The sequence below is a fragment of the Chanodichthys erythropterus genome, chromosome 4 (genome assembly GCF_024489055.1).
Source record: "Chanodichthys erythropterus isolate Z2021 chromosome 4, ASM2448905v1, whole genome shotgun sequence".
Taxonomy (NCBI): domain Eukaryota; kingdom Metazoa; phylum Chordata; class Actinopteri; order Cypriniformes; family Xenocyprididae; genus Chanodichthys; species Chanodichthys erythropterus.
In genome coordinates, this window is record NC_090224.1 from 8,389,278 (window position 1) to 8,411,257 (window position 21,980).

At 36.5% G+C, this 21,980-nt stretch overlaps 1 protein-coding gene across 5 annotated transcripts in view; it reads right to left on the minus strand.

The window, feature by feature from the left end:
• The window catches only part of ryr3 (ryanodine receptor 3), a 99,536-nt gene that overhangs the window by 53,678 nt on the left and 23,878 nt on the right, over window positions 1–21,980 (minus strand). For all 5 annotated transcript variants that reach the window (XM_067383945.1, XM_067383946.1, XM_067383944.1 and 2 more), the window contains 24 exons: window positions 21,628–21,706; window positions 20,189–20,301; window positions 16,558–16,657; window positions 16,355–16,448; window positions 15,360–15,434; window positions 14,495–14,651; window positions 13,423–13,587; window positions 11,685–11,806; window positions 10,414–10,594; window positions 10,198–10,333; window positions 8,704–8,799; window positions 8,297–8,415; window positions 6,457–6,590; window positions 5,886–6,127; window positions 5,514–5,706; window positions 4,956–5,172; window positions 4,644–4,748; window positions 3,732–3,835; window positions 3,319–3,402; window positions 3,011–3,170; window positions 2,729–2,873; window positions 833–1,038; window positions 442–616; window positions 60–268 (listed from right to left, as the gene is read on the minus strand). In XM_067383945.1, coding sequence (XP_067240046.1) covers window positions 60–268; window positions 442–616; window positions 833–1,038; window positions 2,729–2,873; window positions 3,011–3,170; window positions 3,319–3,402; window positions 3,732–3,835; window positions 4,644–4,748; window positions 4,956–5,172; window positions 5,514–5,706; window positions 5,886–6,127; window positions 6,457–6,590; window positions 8,297–8,415; window positions 8,704–8,799; window positions 10,198–10,333; window positions 10,414–10,594; window positions 11,685–11,806; window positions 13,423–13,587; window positions 14,495–14,651; window positions 15,360–15,434; window positions 16,355–16,448; window positions 16,558–16,657; window positions 20,189–20,301; window positions 21,628–21,706 — 3,411 coding nt within the window. The remainder of the gene's footprint in view (window positions 1–59; window positions 269–441; window positions 617–832; window positions 1,039–2,728; window positions 2,874–3,010; window positions 3,171–3,318; window positions 3,403–3,731; window positions 3,836–4,643; window positions 4,749–4,955; window positions 5,173–5,513; window positions 5,707–5,885; window positions 6,128–6,456; window positions 6,591–8,296; window positions 8,416–8,703; window positions 8,800–10,197; window positions 10,334–10,413; window positions 10,595–11,684; window positions 11,807–13,422; window positions 13,588–14,494; window positions 14,652–15,359; window positions 15,435–16,354; window positions 16,449–16,557; window positions 16,658–20,188; window positions 20,302–21,627; window positions 21,707–21,980) is intronic.

Here is a 21,980-nt window from a genome sequence, read left to right on the forward strand (position 1 = left end):
CCCAGTTTTTTCCAAGACAGTCCTAGTATATAATCAACAAATTCAACATATAATTGTACCTCAATATGGGGGTGGTCTTCTGGCACAATAACAAATGTAGGCAGGCGTTTGCTGAACCACATGGTGACCTCTCGATTCATGTTGACAGCAAAGGGTTCAAAGCCCTCCTGAAGGCCACACATAGTGTAGTACTTAAAAGTACTAGCGTCTTTCCCCAAGTTCATGCGACCAATTTGGGAAAGTCCCAGGCTGCACACTGGAATGAACCCTAGGGGTGACAAAGGTCAGTTTGTATCAATATTTTCAAGGTAGATCTGAAAACCAATGACCAGTCACTTAAATGAATGCCATGTTCCTTTACTTTTATTTTACCATGCAACATTTTAAGTCATATAATACATATTACAGGTATTGATCTTATGAAGATTATTGTCTGTTTACCATCTTCGGTTTCAAAGTCAGCAAAGCAGAGCTCAGAGCCCTTGTTGGTGATTAAGATCTCTCCATTCAGGGTGAATATTATGGATTTATCCTCCATGTTGATCATACAGCCCACCACATCTCCTTTATTCCACGTCCTCCCAAAAAAATGACTGCCCATATGCACCCGGCGGCCCTGCAAGCAATTTTTGGATTTGATCAAAACTATTCAAATCATGTAGCATTATTGACTAATACATTATTAACAAACATTATTAGATTATTTTCTGATCGGTTGGAAGATCTTATTGAATGTAGATTCATGACTTCACTGTATGTGAAATATCTTGTACCACTATAAATAAAAAAATAAAACTAATAACATAACAATGTGACAGTATGAGTTAATCACCCTGTAGCCATCAAAGACAAAGGATTGGTCATCTAGTCCCAGTTCCATATCAGGTCTGCACCCAGGCCTTGCCCAGCCAACCCGCATGTCGCCTCCAGTGAGTGCCTCAAACTCAAAATACCACTTCCCTGTCTTCACAGCGTAGGTCTTCTCCACACGGAAGAGACGGATGGATTCAATGCCCTCCTTTTCTCCATTGTGAGCAGCTAAAGAATGAAATTATTTATTGCAATTATATATATATATATATATATATATATATATATATATATATATATATATATACATATATATATATATATAGAGAGAGAGAGAGAGAGAGAGAGAGAGAAAGAGAGAGAGAGAGAGAGACATGGACAAATTTGTTGGTACCCTAACAGCTCATTAAAATATTCTTCATTCCACCTGAAAGTTGAGTAAATTAAAAGGAACTGTCTCATGTATATCTGCATGCCTTTGGTGTGTCAAAGACTAATGCAAAGAAAGTCTGTGTTACAATTCCTGTCTCATTTCCCCTGTCTTGTGTTTAGGACTTTCATTTTAAAGTTTATTATATACCCACATTGGTTCATTGTTAGGCTCTTGTTATCCTGTATATTTATACCCCTGTGTTTCCTTTGTTCAGAGTCCGGTGTTGTCCTTTGTGGATGTTATACATGGTTCTGTTTTCCCTGCCTTGCACAGTGTCTAGATTTACTCTGTTTTTGCTGGTTTTAATCTTGTGTTGTTGGTTAATAAACATTTTAATTGCAAACAGATCCTTCGTCCTATCCTCCCTCTTTCTGAATCACCCCGTGATACAGTGTGAAAAGATATCAGTGTTTTTCATTCTACAGAGATATTCTAAAATGTTCTGAACAGATATGTTGATACCCCTAGAAAAGAAATACAAATAATTGTATTATAGTAATGAATCAAACTAACTGTTTTGCTTAATTAGTATCACACATTTATTAGTACCATCCGTCGCTTTTTGAGCAAAAGTGGGCTCCATGAAAGAAAACCCAGGAGGACTCCACTGTTAAAAGTAAAAGAAAAGCATTAAAAAGCCAGACTGGAATTTGCTAAAATGCACACTGACAAGCCACAATGCTTTTGGGAGAATGTCCTCTGAAGCTTTTTGGCAAGGCATATCAACTCTGTGTTCACAGACGGAAAAATAAGCTTTCAAAGGGAAGAGTCTGCTTTGCTCCGTCTGGCACAGGGTGCCTTGAAACTGTTCAGGGCACAATAAAATCTAAACACTCTCAAGGCATTCTGGAGTGAAATGTACTGCCAAGCGTCAGGAAGCTCTGTCTCAGTCATAGCTCATGGGTCCCCCAGCAGGATAATGACTCAAAACATACAGCTAAAAGCAAGAATGGCTGAGAACAAAATTCTGGACTGAAATGGCCTTCTATGGGCCTTGATCTGAATCCCAACAAACACCTATGGAAAGAGATGAAACATGCAGTCTGGTGAAGGCACCCATCAAACCTGAGATAGCTGAAGCAGTTTGCTCATGAAGAGTTGGCTTGAGTACCCGTTGACAGGTGCAGAAGTCTCATTGGGAGCTACAAAAATATCTTGTTTGAAGTGAGTGCCTCTATTGGCTGTGCAACAAAATATTAGGTTATGGGTCCCATCATTTTTGTTCATGCCATTTTCAGTTGTTTTATTATTTAATATATTCTGCTGAATCAAAATCTGCACATTTTTTTTTAACTAAATATGAAATAAACATTGATGGATTCCAGTTGCTTCAAGTCAGTTTTCTGTCAGTTATTTTAGAGAAAATTATAGGTTTTTTTTTTTCAATGAATGGTACCAACAATTTTGTCCACATCTGTATATATAGTATATACTGTATAGAGAGAAAGAGATAGATAGCGAGAGAGAGAATGCATTAAAACTCACTCTCTTGATCAGGTGGGTCTATGAAATATCCATATCCAACCAAAGTACGAATGGCCTCTCGAAGACTGTCTCTGTTCGATTTCTTAGTGCGTTCATCTAATAAAGCATATGGCACCAACCGTGGATTACGACGGTTTTTCAAATCCTTCAAATAAAATGCAAAAGACATGATTGCAAACAACTTTATGGGGGAAAAATATGTTCATTTACTTTTAATCATTCTTAACGGGTTTGTTTGTCAATGCGCAAAGGCAACATCATATCTGAAAAGGACATTTTTACCTGCTGAATACCATAGGTCCATCCTTGTTTGATACGATCTTTGGCCCAAACATTATGAGCGTTTTCAGCCAGTTTATCAACTAGAACCTCTTGACCAGGTGTCAGTTTCACATCAGAAAGTTCTAGTGGTGTAGGTTTATAACCATTTGCCATCATGTAGCTTTAAAGGAATTAAGATACAAGTGGGGAAGGAATTAAAGCAGAAACAAAACAAAAAATTCACAATATTAATATGTTCATCAATCAAACTTCATTTAGATAGCTAGCTGAAATAGGAATTTTATGGTTTTGGTTTTATAATGTTTTACTTCTTCGGGAGTTTCATCTTTTTCAGGTCTTCCTCAGCATTTATATTGACTTGTGCAACATGGCAGCCCAAAGCAAGTAGGGTCCTGAAAAAGAACAACTTTCAGAAACTGAGGAAATGATCAACCAAACAGTATGAGCAATACTTTATGAAAGATGCAAGTCGAAGTGTCAAAGACAAGTAGTGTAAAAGAAATGAATCTGTCCGACGCCTCATTGAGCTGGTTATTTTGTTTCAATCTAAATAATGTTGAGTCTAGAGGCTATATTGGGATTAAATTAATTTGCAGGCACAGCCTATTAATATTTTCTGACATGCATTTAATTAAAAGCATTTTAATAATCATGGCCCAAACTACAGCCTTTTACAGTATATGCAAGTCTGTATCATGGAGGACATTGCGGTAATACTCACTTCAAAGTTTCAGTTGACATTTGCAGGTTATAATTCTTTTCTGTTTCTGGCAGTTTAGAAAAGTCGACAAGACAAGGGTGCTGTCTCTTGTTGTCATCTCGAACCTAAAAAATAGCAATTTTTTTAATTAGTGAGTGAAATAATACATCAGCAAGGACAGATTTAAGTCAGATATTGCAAAACTAATACCACCTTGTAATTCAAGACCCATAAAACTCTTTAGATTGATGTGATGTGATAGAGAATGCCAAAGCGTTTAGGATTGAATAATGGCGACAGAATGAAAGTGGTATCACGCTTGCCAAGTCGCTCTTGTCCTGTAACCCCACACACTCAAAACAATGCCACCTTGAGCCAGCAAAGTCTTATTAAAATCTGTTTAATCAAAGACCAGCTGGGCTTCTGAAATATTTGTTAATAATAAATGCTAAGATCTGGCCTCAGGAGTAATGGCAGCGCTCAATCATAATTCATTTTTCTGCCACGCTCTTGGACAGCATGCTGCTCATTAAGATTGTCTTAACTACTGTAATGCTGCAAAGCTCTGTCATATCAGAGTGCTTTTCCACTCTGCTCTGCAATTTCTGGAGTTACTCTCCAGCAATGATCAGTGGAAGAAACAAAACCAGATTAAAGTACTTTCCTTTTGCCATTACTATCTGAAAATGAGATCTGCATTCCCATCTGCTGTGTAGCTACTCGGGATGCTTAAATATTCATTTAGGCTGCAGCTAAGGACTCTCAATTCAGGCTGACATTTTCAATTATCCTCCTCTGAGTTCCTAAAGTTACACAGCAGAAATTATCCTGATATCAGAGCTTGTATCATAATACAGAGAGGATCTTGCTTTTGTTGAGAAATTTGGATGATGCTGTTTAGTATTTTTATAGTGCACTAAAATGTTTTCCTACCTTGCCATATATCCAGCCAAGTTCTATTTTGTTCATGCCCCAGAGCTCATGGATGTTCTCAGCTAACTTGTCCCGCACATTTTCAAGATATGGAGGCAGGACAATCTGGATCACAAGACAAGAACAAGAACAACAAAAGAACAGTTTTAATTTTACAATACCAATATTTCTGTCTGTCTTTGTCTTCATTTTATAATCACAGCCATTTTAGTCTTTGATTAATCTTGAATTAATTGAGCAGCCCTAGAAGAGCTTGAGAACATGTAAAAAAAAAAGAGTGTAAAAATATGAATTACTCAGTTAATATCTCACCTGGCTGGTGTCGACAGGAACAGGAATGAAGGAAGCCTGGGACAGGAACTCTGTGGTGCCCAGCAGATCTCTCACTCCCTCCACGTCTCTTTTATACTCCTTCACAGGCTCCACACGCATCTTTTCTTTGGGGAGCAGGGCTTCATAACATGGTGCATAACCTGCTGGAGGCAGGAACTTAAAGTCTCCATGGCGACCACCCAACAAGAAACGGACCCTTGAGGAAGAAGAAAGAAAGACGGCATTTAAACTCATGGTCAATTACTTGATTAATCCTAATAGCAACAGAGTTGTCCAAAAATGTCTTGGTGCTACTTAATTTGGTTGAGAAGTCAAAAGAGTAATGGCCTGTCTCTGTTGATTGAACATAAAGTGAAAGAAGAAAGGGTTCATTTGTCACATTTGTTCATTTGTCCTCATTAAGGGTTCATTTGTCTTCATTAATATTAAAATGTATGTATACTGTAAATCTTACCATATTCCTTCGTGCTATTTATGCATCTGTTACTCAACCCGACAGATCAGCAGTGTTGGGCACTTTATATTGGAGAAACTCACTTGACCCCGGCAGAGAAACTGACGACGGGAAAGAAGAAGCCATCTACGTTGAAGTCTTCAAACATGCCTTGAACGGGCTGACCGTTAATTCGGAAAGACATGCTAGGGGCTCCGAGATCCAGACAGCAGCTCACCACATCATCTGAATTCAGCAAGTGCTGGTTAATAGAGGCCACGGCCCGTGGGATTCGCCCTATCAGACGTGGAGAGAATAAAAAAATTGAGTACATTTGTGTGAATACTGCTGCTCAAACAAGAGTATCAGAAATGATTGACATTTGATTGACAATGAGTCGCATTTATATATGCATTGTTTATAATGTCATATTATGAACAATGCTAGTGAGGAACATGAGTAAAACTAAAATGTACCTGACCACAGATGAAGCCCATCAAAACCGTAGGAGTAAAGATCGTCACCCACACCATTTCCTCCCCAACCCTCTCCGCCCCCAGGATAAGGGGCATAGCCTTTGGTGGTGGCCCAGCCAACACGAAGGTGGGTGGGTTCACTGGTCACATAGTGGTCTACTTGATCGATGATCAGCTCAAAGTACCATTTCTTATACTGCGCCGAGCCCTCGCTCATGCCCAGGAAGATGTTGGGTCTCATACTGTATAAACAGAGATCACATAAAAAAAAAAAAGACATAAATTATTAATAAATATTAACAAGTCCATTATAGATCTTTGTGTTGACAATGACTGTCAGCTTCACTAAAAAATATAATTGTCTTAATTTGTGTTTTTGTCATGTGATCTAATAAAATATATACAGTAAAAAATATATTTTCTGTACTCTGTCAACAAGCACTTTTTTCTTGTTTTATTCATAAATCTAAAAAAAAAAACGTGGAAAACAAGAATGGAGCAAAAAAAATAAATTGTTTTTTATTTTAATTTAAATAGAAATTAAGGGTTGGGGTAGTGTTGGTTTGTCTACCTTTGGACATCATTGACCAGACGTGTCTGGAGCAGCAGATCTCTCCTGGGAAGCAGGTGATCACAGATGAAATTCTGATTGGCTCTCACAGCCACACCATTGCAGACACACAGGGAACAGAGAACATCTAGAATCTGCAAAGGATGTATTTTAACAATGCTGTTGTTTTATTGCTTTAAACATTTCATACTGCACATTTTCCCAACGTACAACTTTACCGTCTTGTGCCTGCATATTCTCAAGTGCACACTTGAGAGTGCTTGCTAACATAACATGCTGTGCTGCTCCTAGAATGCATTTACGAGTTTACATGACCCACATTTTATAAGACAGAGGAATTCTCAAGTCAAGTAGCAGGGGTCTACACCAGCAGAAACACCTGCCCCTTGTTAAAATGTCTGGATGTTTGCACCATTGCACCTTTTGAAGTTTAAAGGCGCCCTCGAATTAAAAATTGAATTTATCTTGGCATAGTCAAATAACAAGAGTTCAGTACATGGAAATGACATACAGTGAGTCTCAAACTCCATTGATTCCTCCTTCTTATATAAATCTCATTTGTTTAAAAGACCTCCGAAGAACAGGCGAATCTCAACATAACACTGACTGTTACGTAACAGTCGGGGTGTACGCCCCCAATATTTGCATATGCCAGCCCATGTTCCCAACATTATGAAAGGCATTAGACAAGGGCAGAACGTCTGGATCTGCACAGGTGAATCAACAGACTAGGTAAGCAAGCAAGAACAATAGCGAAAAATGGCAGATGGAGCAATAATAACTGACATGATCGAATGATATCATGATAATTTTAGTGATATTTGTGAATTGTCTTTCTAAATGTTTCGTTAGCATGTTGCTAATGTACTGTTAAATGTGGTTAAAGTTACCATTGTTTCTTACTGTATTCACGGAGACAAGAGCCGTCGCTATTTTCATTTTTAAACACTTGCAGTCTGTATAATGCATAAACACAACTTCATTCTTTATAAATCTCTCCAACAATGTAGCATTAGCCGTTAGCCACGGAGCACAGCATCAAATTCATTCAGAATCAAATGTAAACAATATAACAGTATACAATACTCACATTATCCGATGCATGCATGCCGCATGCATGACGAACACTTTGTAAAGTGGGTTATATTAGCTGTGTAAACTTTGTTTATGCACTGTTCAAGGCAAGCGCGAGCTCCGTGGGCGTGGAGCACGAGAATTAAAGGGCCAGTAGCCCTGAATCGGCTTATTTATAATTATGCCCCAAAATAGGCAGTTAAAAAAATGAATTAAAAAAAATCTATGGGGTATTTTGAGCTGAAACTTCACAGACACATTCAGGGGACACCTTAGACTTATATTACATCTTTTTAAAAAAAGTTCTAGGGCACCTTTAAGATAATTTTTACAATGCTAAATATTAAGCAGTTAAATATTAATATTAACAACTGATTTCTGATTTCTGAATGATCATGTGACATTGAATACTGAAAGAATGACTGCTGAAAATTCAGTAAAACTGTTGATCAAATAAATGCAGCTGTGGTTGAGTATAAAATACCTTTATTCCAAAGCATTAAAAACCTTGCTGACCACAAACTTTTGAACAGTTTTGTATATCTCCCCCATAATATAGAAAATAACAGATTCACAATAAATCTGCCCGATTCATCTATGAAACTGCATTTTCAGCTCTTCATATAATATTTATAGTATTCAGGACTGCAGGTTTTAGTTTCCATCTAAAGACTATGGATGGTCAGCAACATCCTTTATATTCCATACTCTACTCCATACATAATCTGTGCATGTGTGTGTGTTTGTAAAAAAGGCAAATGCTGACCTTGTGGTTGCGCCCATGCTTGTACAGCAGAGAAATAATGGATTTGATGTGGGCCTTCTGGATGATGTTCAGAGATTCTGGACTCTCAATGAGGATACAATGAAGCACCTCTAAAATGCCTGTATAGAATTGCTTTATTAATATTGCATTGCAGTAAACACAAGGAATGATAGAGGCATAATCAGATAGCAGAGAGTTGTATAAGCTAATTACTATTGATTTTATAATGAAAATTGTCCAAATGCGGCCAATAAATCCCATGTAATACTGCTGTGACATGGAGCTAAAGCTAAAACCATTGATATGCAGATGCTGATGGTGGCTACATAAGACAGACTGGTTAATGTATAACCCCTCTATAATCAGTGCTAATGTATGTGTCTAATTTGACATATGGTGGTATTTACCTGATGAGGACTCCAATCGCTCTAGCTTGCTGACTAGCCAGTCCAGCTTGCGAGAGAACTGTGTGCAGTTGGTCCTGTTGCCTCGAATCAGAGCGGCTAATGGACAAAAATCAATGGCAATAAGCTCAATGTTACACTGTTTTTCCTACATACCTTGACAAATCCCTTTCACTATCCTTCACACAAGGTTTCCCCCCTGAATGGTCATGATCTGAAATGAAAGCACCTTCTGGTGTGTGAGTGTGTAAAATACTAAATAGGAGTAATCCTAACCTAGACAATTTTTCTCAGAGCAATCAATCAAACTCAACCCCAGAGCTAAAAGCACTTTGCTGGGAAATTGTCTTGGCGGTTTTGTAGCCCAAAAACACCAAAAAGAGCTGCTTCCTGAGGCAGCAAATGTATCCGCATAGAGCCGTTAAAAGCTGTCTGTTGTCACTAGCCTAATGTATCACACTGCTGTTCACCAGACAGTCTCTGCATGGCCCCTCTCGAGGGTGACCTCAGCAACTCTGAGCGAGCAAAATTCAGAGCGAGCCTCGATGGGGGCTCTGATAAATGCCAAGCCAGTGAAGGTAAACCAAGGAGAGTGTTTATGCTCACTGGATCCTGATGTGATGTTAAAATTTCAAACAAAAATTAAATAAAATATCTGAGTTGCATTTTCAATTAATGCAGCTAAAAGGTGTGTTTGTGTTGTGCCCCCTACTGTAAAGGTATGTGTTTGATTTCTTTCAGTCTGACACTTATTATTTTCGCTTTTGGTGTGCAAGGACCATACCACATTTGTTCCAAAAAGGTCTTTACACTTGCAAAAAAAAAATAACTTGTAAATAAAAAAATAAGCAAGCTGGTCTGAAAAAGATAGAAATAGCTAAAGCCAACTAAGGTGAGAAAAAGTAATTCAAAAGTAATGTAACACATTGCTTTCCATAAAAAGTAATGTAATTAGTTACTATTTAAGAGGTAATGCATTACTTTTCCCAATACTGGTGGTGACGTTGAAATCATGTGACTGTGGTGTAGTTTGTTTATTGCCTAACTTTAGTTTTTTACATCTGCCGAATGTATTTAGGCTTATTTGTATATAGCTTATTTTCTACAATAATCCAAAAGCCAATGGAAAAATCCTATTGAGAATTTTGCAATAGGAAAAGGGGTAACCCTACATTTTGGTTTGGCCTACAAAAAAAATGTAATCTCTGCAGCACTCTATTTATAGAAGCAGTATTATAAATGCTTCAGGATCTACAAAAAAATGAAAAAGAAGCAGAAATAAAATGGCCTTCATATAAGATTTCTGAAGCTATTTTGCTTCAATCTGAACTTTTAATATCTTAAACAAGGTCCTTATTCTCTAACTGTATGTTTGCCCTCCATAAATCAGGCTGAGAGTCAACAACAAGGTGATAAAAGAGAATAGAATTGCTATTTAACTGCCTCTAATAACTGTCATGTCTCTACATCATCACCTTCATGTGATTGAATTCTTACCCAGAAGCTCATAGAGGAGGTTGAGAATGTCCTTCCACGCCTCTCCAGCCTCTTCACCAGCTAGCTCCTCAAACTCAGCGGCACTGTTGTACACGTTTAGCCGATCAATGCAGTGTGAGACCAGGGTTAGCATTCCCTAAAATAATAATAAAATAGTGTCACCCTGTACATTGTATAATAATGAATCTAATAAGGCATGTGTGAGTTGTATTCAACCTCCTCTTTGAAGAGATCTTGGCGTTTGATGAGAGATCGAAGCTGCCTTTGTTTCTCCTCATGTTCCAGCTCAGAGTCTGGCTGTTGGAAGTATACGATAAGGTCGTTGAGGGTCTGTAGCACTTCACAGACAGGCAGAGACACCTCCGTATCCTTTTCTCCATTCAAACCATCCAGACCCCTAAGACCAGGATAATAATATTAATATTATCAATATTTTTAAAGGTGCCATCGAATTGAAAATTGAATTTACCTTGGCACAGTGAGTCTCAAACTCCATTGTTTCCTCCTTCTTATATAAATCTCATTTGTCTAAAAGACCTCCGAAGAACAGGCGAATCTCAACATAACACTGACTGTTACGTAACAGTCGGGGTGTACGCCCCCAATATTTGCATATGCCAGCCCATGTTCAATGCATTACACAAGGGCAGCCAGTAACGTCTGGATCTGTGCACAGCTGAATCAACAAACTAGGTAAGCAAGCAAGGACAACAGCGAAAAATGGCAGATGGAGCAATAATAACTGACATGATCCATGATAACATGATATTTTTAGTGATATTTGTAAATTGTCTTTCTAAATGTTTCGTTAGCATGTTGCTAATGTACTGTTAAATGTGGTTAAAGTTACCATTGTTTCTTACTGTATTCACGGAGACAAGAGCCGTTGCTATTTTCATTTTTAAACACTTGCAGTCTGTATAATTCATAAACTTCACAACTTCATTCTTTATAAATCTCTCCAACAGTGTAGCATTAGCCCGTTAGCCACGGAGCACTATCAAACTCATTCAGAATCAAATGTAAACATCCAAATAAATACTATACTTACGCGATTAGACATGCTGCATGACGAACACTTTGTAAAGATCCATTTTGAGGGTTATATTAGCTGTGTGAACTTTTATTTATGCAGTGATAGAGTCGAGAGCTCGGGAAGGGGCGGAGAGCGTGCAATTTAAAGGGGCCGCAGCATGAATCGGCGCATTTCTAATTATGCCTCAAAATAGGCAGTTAAAAAAATTAATTAAAAAAAATCTATGGGGTATTTTGAGCTGAAACTTCACAGACACATTCAGGGGACACCTTAGACTTATATTGCATCTTGTAAAAAAACATTCAATGGCACCTTAAAATATTTTAATATTAAGCATTCAGAATTTAATAATAACTAGTCCCAAGGTATTCGTGTTCCAAATGGCACTCAGTTATGAGAGGAGAAACATTTGTGTTGTAGTATTTGAGCTAAGTGAGTATGAATCCATTACCTGATGAACTGTGTGAAGAGGTGGGTGGTATTACGAATGATGCGAGCTGCCCTGGACTCCTCATGCTGGCATAGCTGCAGAGTCAGCCCGTCATCCATATGGCCCTCAAGAGACAGGACAGCCTGCACACATCGTAAATGTACATTAACACTGACTGTAAAGTAAAACAGCTGACAAACTAGCTCAGATATACAAGGTTCAAAAGTTAATTTAGCATTTTTCTAATTCAATACATTTTTCATTACAAATTATATTATCAGTATCAAAATGTTAATTTTATGAAAAAATATGAATATCAGTGTATTAATATTTGTAATTTTTGCTTATTAAATGAACATCTACAATCTGTACCTATAAATAGTGCAGAATCTGAAATATTGGTAATTTATTCCACGCTGAATTTTTTTTTCATTTTCAGGTTTAAATAAGTTTTAATTGAGTCCCAGGTTTTAAATGTGCCTTAGAGTTTGTCACCCTGCTCTGTAGATATCAGTATCAGCATTAGCTATGTTTCCATCCAAAGTTGCGAATTTTTTGGAAAATCGCATAAAACATTTGCGAATAAAGCACGTTTCCATCTAGTGAGTTGAAGAGAACAAAATCATCAATTCCTGATAAACTGGTGCTAAATATCACTAAGAAAAAAGGAAGTTGCTACAGTAGAAGCCACTGTACATAATCATTTTTGTATATAATAAATTACTTGCGACCTTTAAGTGCGCATACGAAACCCGATAAATGCTGTCTTGCATTCAGATGCCTGGTGTTTGTGAACACAATCGCTTTTGGGAGAGAATTAAACTGAACAACTTTAACGACATACTTTGCTCAGGCATTACAGAATGACCAAAACAGCATTTCAGATGCTGTGCAACGAGATCAGTCCGCTGGTTGGTCCAGTTATGCAGTGCACATGAGCAGAGCAGAGCAGTCACATGTCTTTTTTGATTCGCATCAAGGAATTTATTCAGCAAAAATGTTTGTGCACATTTTCGTATCGCTTAAAAAATTTAATCAACTCATTTAAGCGCATCATTTTTTTATGCACATTTTTAGAATTTATGCGCATCTTGACGATTCCATCCAGCGTTTTTTTTATGCAATATCCCAAAATGCGCATAAAAATAGGTGGATGGAAACAGGTGGAGGGAATAGCTATTGATGCAAAAGGGTTTTTGAGTCAAATCTATAGGCTTTATCTTCAACTTGGCACCTCCTCCTCACAGGAAAGTCAGAGTCTGTCCAGCAGACTTAATAAGCTAAGAAAATTCAATATTGGTTCAATATTTTTCAAGTGAAAATTGAATCAAGTGTCACCAAAGTTATGACTTTGGCTGCCTGGACTGTGCGTAAAGGTGGCATGCTTTTTCTGGCCTTTAGCCCAGAGTTAAGTTGCATACCACAATGCTGGAAAGATGTGCAGTCCATGTGAATGTGTAATCCTGACCACTCCCCAAAAACACACTGTCACCATGCCTACCTCATTATCACATTTAAACCATGGCCTCGTATATCCTACACTCTACACAGAAGCCACTGCGGTTAGGCTTGAGCCAACATTAGACCATCCTGTGAGCCCCATAATCTTTAACAGTATCATAACTTACAGCACACGATGTCATAAAAGATGTGTGTGTCATTCAAAGTCGTTGTAATCATGTAAGCTTGACCTGGAGAGGGAGCTCGGTGATAGTTTCAGCTTATTAGGACAAAAAAGCACAAGGACATTATCTCTCACCCTTCTCTTCAGTGGTCCCAGCCGAGAAGATTTTGCGTCAGGTGCTTGGTAGGACAGCCACAGGCCCGTGGATACGTGCATGATGAAGCAGACCGAATCGCCATATTTGATCTCTGCAACCCCCATACCATCAATATCACGCTTTGGGCTGGAGTCAATCTTTTCCTGTTAAGGGAAAGACAAATTGCACAAGTCCTGCCATTACTGTGCCAACTCACTGTCAGGTGGTCATGTGTAAGCTTTATTGAGATAAAATAGACAGCTGGGTTTGTGACCTCTCTGCTTGTTGCAGCAGAGCAAGGGTAATGAAATTCCAATATACAGTAATAATGCACTGAGGATTAGTAATTGGGAAACAGATGTAGCAATTAAAGAGTCTGAGCACTGAATAGCAGGGCTAAAATCTAATAAAGCCAGTTTGTCCAATAGCTGAAGCTGTCTAAAGCTGTGAAACTGTTAACTTCTATTAAATATAAGGAATGTTGCTAGCTCTAAAACTAATATTACTAGCTCTAAAATAAAGGTTACAGTGAGGGGATATTCTTTTGAGAATTTTTCAGTTAAAACTTTATATTCGTTTTAAAGGATTAGTTCACTTTCAAATAAAAATTTTCTGATAATTTACCCACCCCCAGGGAATAAGACCCTTATTCCTTGTCTGTTTAAAGCCCTTTAAAGCCCCATCCACTATAAGGAGAATAATCCTGGAATGTTTTCATCAAAAACCTTAATTTCTTTTCGACTGAAGAAAGAAAGACATGAACATCTTGGATGACATAGGGGTGAGTAAATTATCAGGTAAATTATATTTGAAAGTGAACCAATCCTTTAAGCATTATGTTGTCATGAATCAAAGTTGTAAAATAGCAATTTACGTCTTGTGCATGCACTATTGAGTATTCACTTCCACTGAAACTGTCCCAGATTTTAGCATTGTTTTTTTTTTTTTAAAAGGAAGGACATGTCATAATAAGTTTTTGTGGTAATCGACATTATGCCACAAATGCTGTCAACTAAGCTTAACTTCTAACTTCTTCTATCAATAGGCAACTTTAAAATATATGGTTCCAACCTTGCTTGCCCGGAAACAGAAGGCAGTTGCAGTAGTGTCAGACTTCTCTCTGTCCAGCAGTATCAGGCCATTATCCTCTGTGTGGCCCAGGTAGTGACCGGTGGAGAGATGGCGCAGGCGGAAGGGCTGACCCCATCTGATATGGCTCCCACTCCAGCTGTAATTAAAAAAAAAAGATTTCCAATATGAGATGCTAACAATTTTAATGCTTAATCAATCAATAGGACTTTTCAGAAGATTAGGAAACCTTTCGATTGTCTAAGTCATGGATTACACTCACTGCTCACTGACCTGACTTTGAACTACCCTTTTGGGCATAATTGGAAAAGAAAGAGGAGGAGAAACAAGTCTGGGCCATAAAAAATTTACTGCAGTTTCAAACCAAAGGGTGTGTGTGTGTGTGTGTGTGTGTGCTTGTTTATATGATTTATGAGGACACAAATGTGTATAATGACATGGGTATTACTCTGGTATTACAATGTAAACATGGTTTATGAGGACATTTGCTGAGTCCTTGTAATTAAAATGGCATAAAAAAACATACTAAATGTTTTATTAAAAAAAATATAAAATGCAGAAAGTTTTCTGTGATGGGTAGGTTTAGGAGCAGGGTTAGAGGATAGAATATACAGATTGTTCAGTATAAAAACCATTATGTCTATGTAATGTATGTAATAATAGGTGCACCAATAATAACCAATAGTGTGTGTGTGTGTGTGTGTGTGTGTGTGTGTGTGTGTGTGTGTGTGTGTGTGTGTGTGTGTGTGTGTGTGTGTGTGTGTGTGTGTGTGTGTGTGTGTGTGTGTGTGTGTGTGTGTAGGTGTGTAGACACAAAACAGGTAAGAGAGTGTGTATTTGATTTTACCTTATCCGAAGAGGCTCCAATCTCCATAAAGATCTGGCTTTGGATCCTCCTTTACCAGTCTCATAGTTCACCACTCTAAAGAAGATAAAGAGATTTGAAGACATGTTTTCTCACGTCAATGGATGGATTTTTTCTATTACGCCAATTTCTGAAATTGTCTATATAGTTTTTTAGATAGACACGATAGATAGACAGACACAGATCAATCAATAGAATGATCAACAGACAGACAGACAGACAGACAGACAGATAGATAGATAGATAGATAGATAGATAGATAGATAGATAGATAGATAGATAGATAGATAGATAGATAGATAGATAGATAGATAGATAGATAGATAGATAGATAGATAGATAGATACATAGATAGATAGATAGATAGATAGATAGATAGATAGATAGATAGATAGATAGATAGATAGATAGATAGATAGATAGATAGATAGATAGATAGATAGATAGATAGATAGATAGATAGATAGTGTAGCGTCTGGTGCAATCAAACACACAATTTGATGCAGACTCCATAAACTTGTCAGGGTCAACAACAGGGTCAAATTAACAGCGCAAGTTCATCGTCATTTCTTCATTCAACGTAGAAGATATTGATTACAACGTCAGCACCATCGGACCGAACCGTCAAGAATTTCTCCTGAGACTGCATATCCGGACGCTCCTCAACAGCTAAGGCATTTGCAAGTATCATACATTTGAACACTAAACGGCGATTTAGTATTAAGTTGTGAACCCCTTTGTTAACACAGGTGCTTTATAGTGAGAAACTGATGGTTTTCTGTGGCCACGGAAAATATTCTTTCTGAAGAGTTGATAGATGATCACTGGCTGAACAGATTAATTGAACACATCAAGTTAATTTATATTAATTGATTCTAAAATTTATAATTTATTATAATGAGTAATGATTAATTATTCATATTTCCCTTTTAAATTAATGTGCTGACTAAGATAGACAGACAGACAGATAGACTCACCTCTGTTGCTCTTCACTTTGTTCGGATCCTGGTATAGTGAGACTCTCGTCGTGCCCATGGAACAAGCGCATCACTTGCCCACCCAGAAGAAATCCTATAAAGACAAGGGAACAGAGAGACAATTCCTAACATCAACTGTGCTTTTACAATAGTAAATCGAGACAAAAGTAACAGATTTAGATTTTTGAAAGCACTTAACTCACCCACTGCCACGTTGCTTCTGGAGCAGGTAGGCTGAACATTCCACAGTGTTTGCATGAAAGAAGCATCCACTTGAATACTTCCATTGGACATGGAGAGGTGCTGCAAAAGAGAGAAAGAGTCAAGTGTTTTACTAAACTAACTATGTGTGTATGTTTGTGCTTGAACAAACTTGCAGAATTGAAAAAAAAAAAAACAGAAAAGAAGTGAAAGCAAGGGAGACAGTGAGAAAGAGATATAGCTAAAGAGAACAGGAAAAGAGATACTGCCATGCGGCCTTGATGCTGCCAGCCTGTCTGTGTTGTCAGCATCTTAGTTACAAATCTGTTTTTAAAAGATTACTGTCTAGAAAATACAAACAGTGACTGCCTTTCCCAGAACACTAGCTCTCTGCATTAAACAGCTCCCCAACCCCTTCCAATGGACTGAAAGGCATTTTTAGTTAAAGGTGCCCTAGATTTTTTTTTTTGTTTAAAAGATGTAATATAAGTCTAAGGTGTCCCCTGAATGTGTCTGTGAAGTTTCAGCTCAAAATACCCAATAGATTTTTTTTAACTGCCTATTTTGGGGAATAAATAGAAATGAGACGATTCAGGGTGTGTGGCCCTTTAAATCCCGTGCTCCACGCCCCAAGAGCTCGCGCTTGCCTTAAACAAGATAAAAAAAAGTTCAAACAGCTAATATAACCCTCAAAATGGATCTTTACAAAGTGTTCGTCATGCAGCATGTCTAATCGCATAAGTACAGTGTTTATTTTGATGTTTACATTTGATTCTGAATGAGTTTGATAGTGCTCCGTGGCTAATGGCTAATGCTACACTGTTGGAGAGATTTATAAAGAATGAAGTTGTGTTTATGAATTATACAGACTGCAAGTGTTTAAAAATGAAAATAGCGTCGGCTCTTGTCTCTGTGAATACAGTAAGAAACGATGGTCACTTTAACCACATTTAACAGTACATTAGCAACATGCTAACGAAACATTTAGAAAGACAATTTACAAATATCACTAAAAATATCATGATATCGTGGATCATGTCAGTTATTATTGCTCCATCTGCCATTTTTTCCCATTGTCCTTGCTTGCTTACCTAGTCTGATGATTCAGCTCTGCACAGATCCAGACGTTCTGCCCTTGTCTAATGCCTTTCATAATGTTGGGATCATGGGCTGGCATATGCAAATACTGGGGGCGTACACCCCAACTGTTACGTAACAGTCAGTGTTATGTTGAGATTCGCCTGTTCTTCAGAGGTCTTTTAGACAAATGAGATTTATATAAAAAGGAGGAAACAATGGAGTTTGAGACTCACTGTATGTCTTTTCCATGTACTGAACTCTTGTTATTTAACTATGCCGAGGTAAATTCGATTTTTGAATCTAGGGCACCTTTAATCCATAGCTAGAACAAAAACAATGCAACTGACCTGAACAAAATGGGAGCAGTGCCTGAATTATAATAATGACCTTCAGAGGTGAACTATTTCTGAGGAATTTTGAAAAGTCTTATGTAATGTGTATACTTGTTTATACTTGTTTAAATTCACACTACTGTTTTAGACATCCCTTTATTCAGCAAGGGTACATTAAATTGATCAAAAGTGACAGTAAATACACCCATAATGCTACAAAGATCTGAAATAAAAGCTGTTCTTTTGAACTTTCTATTCATCAAATAATCTTGGTAAAAAAAAAAAAATACACCATTTCACAAAAATATCAAGCAGCAAAATTGTTTTCAACATTAATTATAAGAAATGTTTCTTGAGCTCCACAAATAAATTACATTTTAAAAACGATTATAAAAATAGAAAATAGAAAAGAATTTAAATTGTAATAATATTTTACAATATTACCATCTTTACTGTATTTTTGATCAAATAAATGCAGCCTTGGTGAGCATGAGAGACTTCTTTCAAAAGCATTTTAAAAATCTTACCAACCCCAGACTTTTGAAAGAGACTTTTGTTAGACTACAATTTTTTTCTTTTCCTTTTTTTCTTTTTGGGGTTAAAACCTTTATTAAAAAAAATAATAATAATAATTTTCACCCTGCCGGTAAAATATGTGCCGGTAAAATATAATCTAATAAGTCTGAAACAAGATAAAAGTGAGCCATAAATGGGGTAAAACCACTTTCTCTCCCTTAGAGCATCCATTCTCCTCCTGTACATCTAGGGGAACTCAATGCTCTGTTGGCAGGCTGAGCACATCACCATGACAACTTACTTGATTAAACCTGAAGGGTTCCCTCTGCATGAAAGAGGTATATTGACTGTCAGCACATCTGCCAAAGCCATCTCACCAGACACAAATTAATTTATAATGAGAAATTATGGAATAACTTTTCTTTCTTTCTTTCTTTTACTACAGACTATGAGTCTATGTGCATTGCTTAAAGGTAAAACTTTATCAGGGAAACTTGGAAATTTTTAAATTGACTGTTCATTAAAAGAATAGATCACTCAAAATTGTTCATACACTGGCAATTCAAAAGGACAAAAAAATATGAAACATTAATAAACAACATTAAAATCTAACACCCTATTTTTTTAAAGAGGACCTATTATGCTTTTTTACATTTTTAACTTTCTTTAGTGTGTGATGTTGCTGTTTGGGCATAAAAAATAGGGGTAATTGTGGTCTAATAATTAAAGTCGGACTTGCAACCCAAAGGTCATGGGTTCAAGTATCAGTCCTGGCAGGTATTGCAGGTGGGGGAAGTGAATGAACAGCGCTCTCTTCCACTCTAATTACCCACAACTGAGGTGCAAGGCACATAACCCCAATCACTCCCGAGGCGCCGCAGCAAAAATGGCTGCCCATTGCTCCAAGTGTGTGTTTGTGTTTGTGTGTGTGTTCAATACTCACTGCTGTGTATGTGTTCACTTGGATGGGTGAAATGCAGAGTACAAATTCCAAGTATGGGACACTATACTTGGCCACACGTCATTTCACTCACTCACACTTAAAAATGCCTGCATTTTACAAAGCACAATGTCCACTCCAAAGGAAATTATTATCTATATAAGCAAGCACTGTTTCTGAACTCCCTGAAACTACCTGCCTCGATTGTAGTCTTGAGTTTTTTTCCGGGAATGTACACATCACAATATTTCTCATTTAAATAACTGCCCAAGGCAAAAGCAGAATAAAGGGGGTGAATCTTGGTTATGCTGAACCCTGGAAAATGTGGTCATGGTAAGAGATGTAACATTTCTAAAACAGGCTCTAAGAGGTTGACCAATCACAACACACTACAGCCATACAGCAGTACAGCCGAACAATCAGAGCGCTTTTCGGAAGGAGGGGCTTCATATGACTAAACAGAGCGCTACTGACAGAATAGGAAGAGAGGTGCTGCAACAATGTCAAATATGTAAAAAATAATGTGCCTTTTGAACATTCAAGCATGAAAACCTATTCTAGTAGTCCCCAAAAACAAAATCAAGACTGTCTGTTGCTCACACAAAGCTATCATATGCTTTCAGAAGACTTAGAAAACACTGCATGAGTTGAATAAACTATTAATATTGTGTTTTACTGGGGCTTGAAAAACATGGTCAATGTGGCTTGGTACTGTATGGAAAGAGCTGCATTGCTCTTTTAACTTCAAACACACCAGGTACTCACCAGGAACCTCTCAGAGGACACGCTGACCAAGATGAGGTCATCACCAATGCGCACTTTCTCACCCTCTGACCTCTGCTTGGATGCTGGGTGAATTGTCCACCAACAAGCTTCCCCTTTGATTGAATAAAACATCAGTTAAAGGACAATGACCAGATGTAAATAAAGATACAGCTGTCAATGATTCAATCAACCTTTGACCATGATGAACTGAGATCGCCCATAAGATCTTTTGGGTGTTTGCAAACTTGTTGATGTTGATACGGATATTCATGTTCCTCTATTCTGGGTGACACAATACACAAAAATAGTAAGATATCTATGTTTAATTTTGGATCTCTTTTCAAAGCTTGGGAAGGAGTCCTAGCACTGCATCTGTTACCTACAGTTCAAATGTCAATCACAGCCAGAAAGAGGTCAGAAAGGGGTGATTCATAAAAAAAAGAAAATTGTATTAGTCCCTTGAAGCACACCTATACAGAGCATTGCTTATATTAAGTTAATTCAGTGATGTTATTGATAACTAAAACTATGAAAAATCTTTTTGTTAATGGAAATAAAATATAATACTATACTACATTAAATTAAAATTAAATGAAATTAAATATTAAGGAAAATGGAAATTAAAAATAAAATAAAATAAAATAAAATAAAATAAAATAAAATAAAATAAAATAAAATAAAATAAAATAAAATAAAATAAAATAAAATAAAATAAAATAAAATAAAAACATTAGATTGAAAAAAAATTAAGCTCACAAAAGTTTGGTAGCTATAAATAAAACAAAATTATGAAACAAAATAAATGAAACATGAATGAAGTTGAAATGAAGTTTAAGTTAAGGTACTAAAATTACTAAAACTAAACCTTAAAAAAAGGGAAAAAAAAGAATAATAAAATAAAATAAAATAAAATAAAATAAAATAAAATAAAATAAAATAAAATAAAATAAAATAAAATAAAATAAAATAAAATAAAATAAAATAAAATAAAATAAAATAAAATAAAATAAAAACATTAGATTGAAAAAAAATTAAGCTCACAAAAGTTTGGTAGCTATAAATAAAACAAAATTATGAAACAAAATAAATGAAACATGAATGAAGTTGAAATGAAGTTTAAGTTAAGGTACTAAAATTACTAAAACTAAACCTTAAAAAAAAAGGGAAAAAAAAGAATAATAAAAGAAATGACAAACTAACACAAACTAAAATTCAAATTAAAAATGCAAATATAAAATTAAAAGCTAATTTAAAATATTAATAAATACTATAATAGTATATAAATAATACTAAAATTAATAGTATATAAATAATAAAAATACTAATGGTATTACCAGTTTTATAAAATAATGTAAATATAAAAATAAAAGCTAAATCAAAATATGAATAAATTCTATAATAGGATAAAAATAATACTAAAATAACATTTATGTTGTTACCAATTGAATCCTCTTCTAGGCCAACATCAAAAGACAGTTTGTCTGTTAGAGATCTGGAAGTTTTCAGACATGTCAGATACTGTGGGAAAACAAAGAAACAAGTGTAAATTCTACAAATCATGACAAATAAGGTTCCCATACACTGTAGCAATGCATTATGGGTACATGCCTCCAGAGAGACAAGTTCTGTAAGCTTCAAGCTTTATAGTTAATAATACAAACACATAATTATCCCATTTAAACATAAGCCATCCTGTCATTCTTTATGTTAAAGCATTTTCACTTATCCCCATCTCCCCCAATATACTGTTGGGAGTCATCGATCATGAAGTTGATGTGTGTGAGCTGTAAGC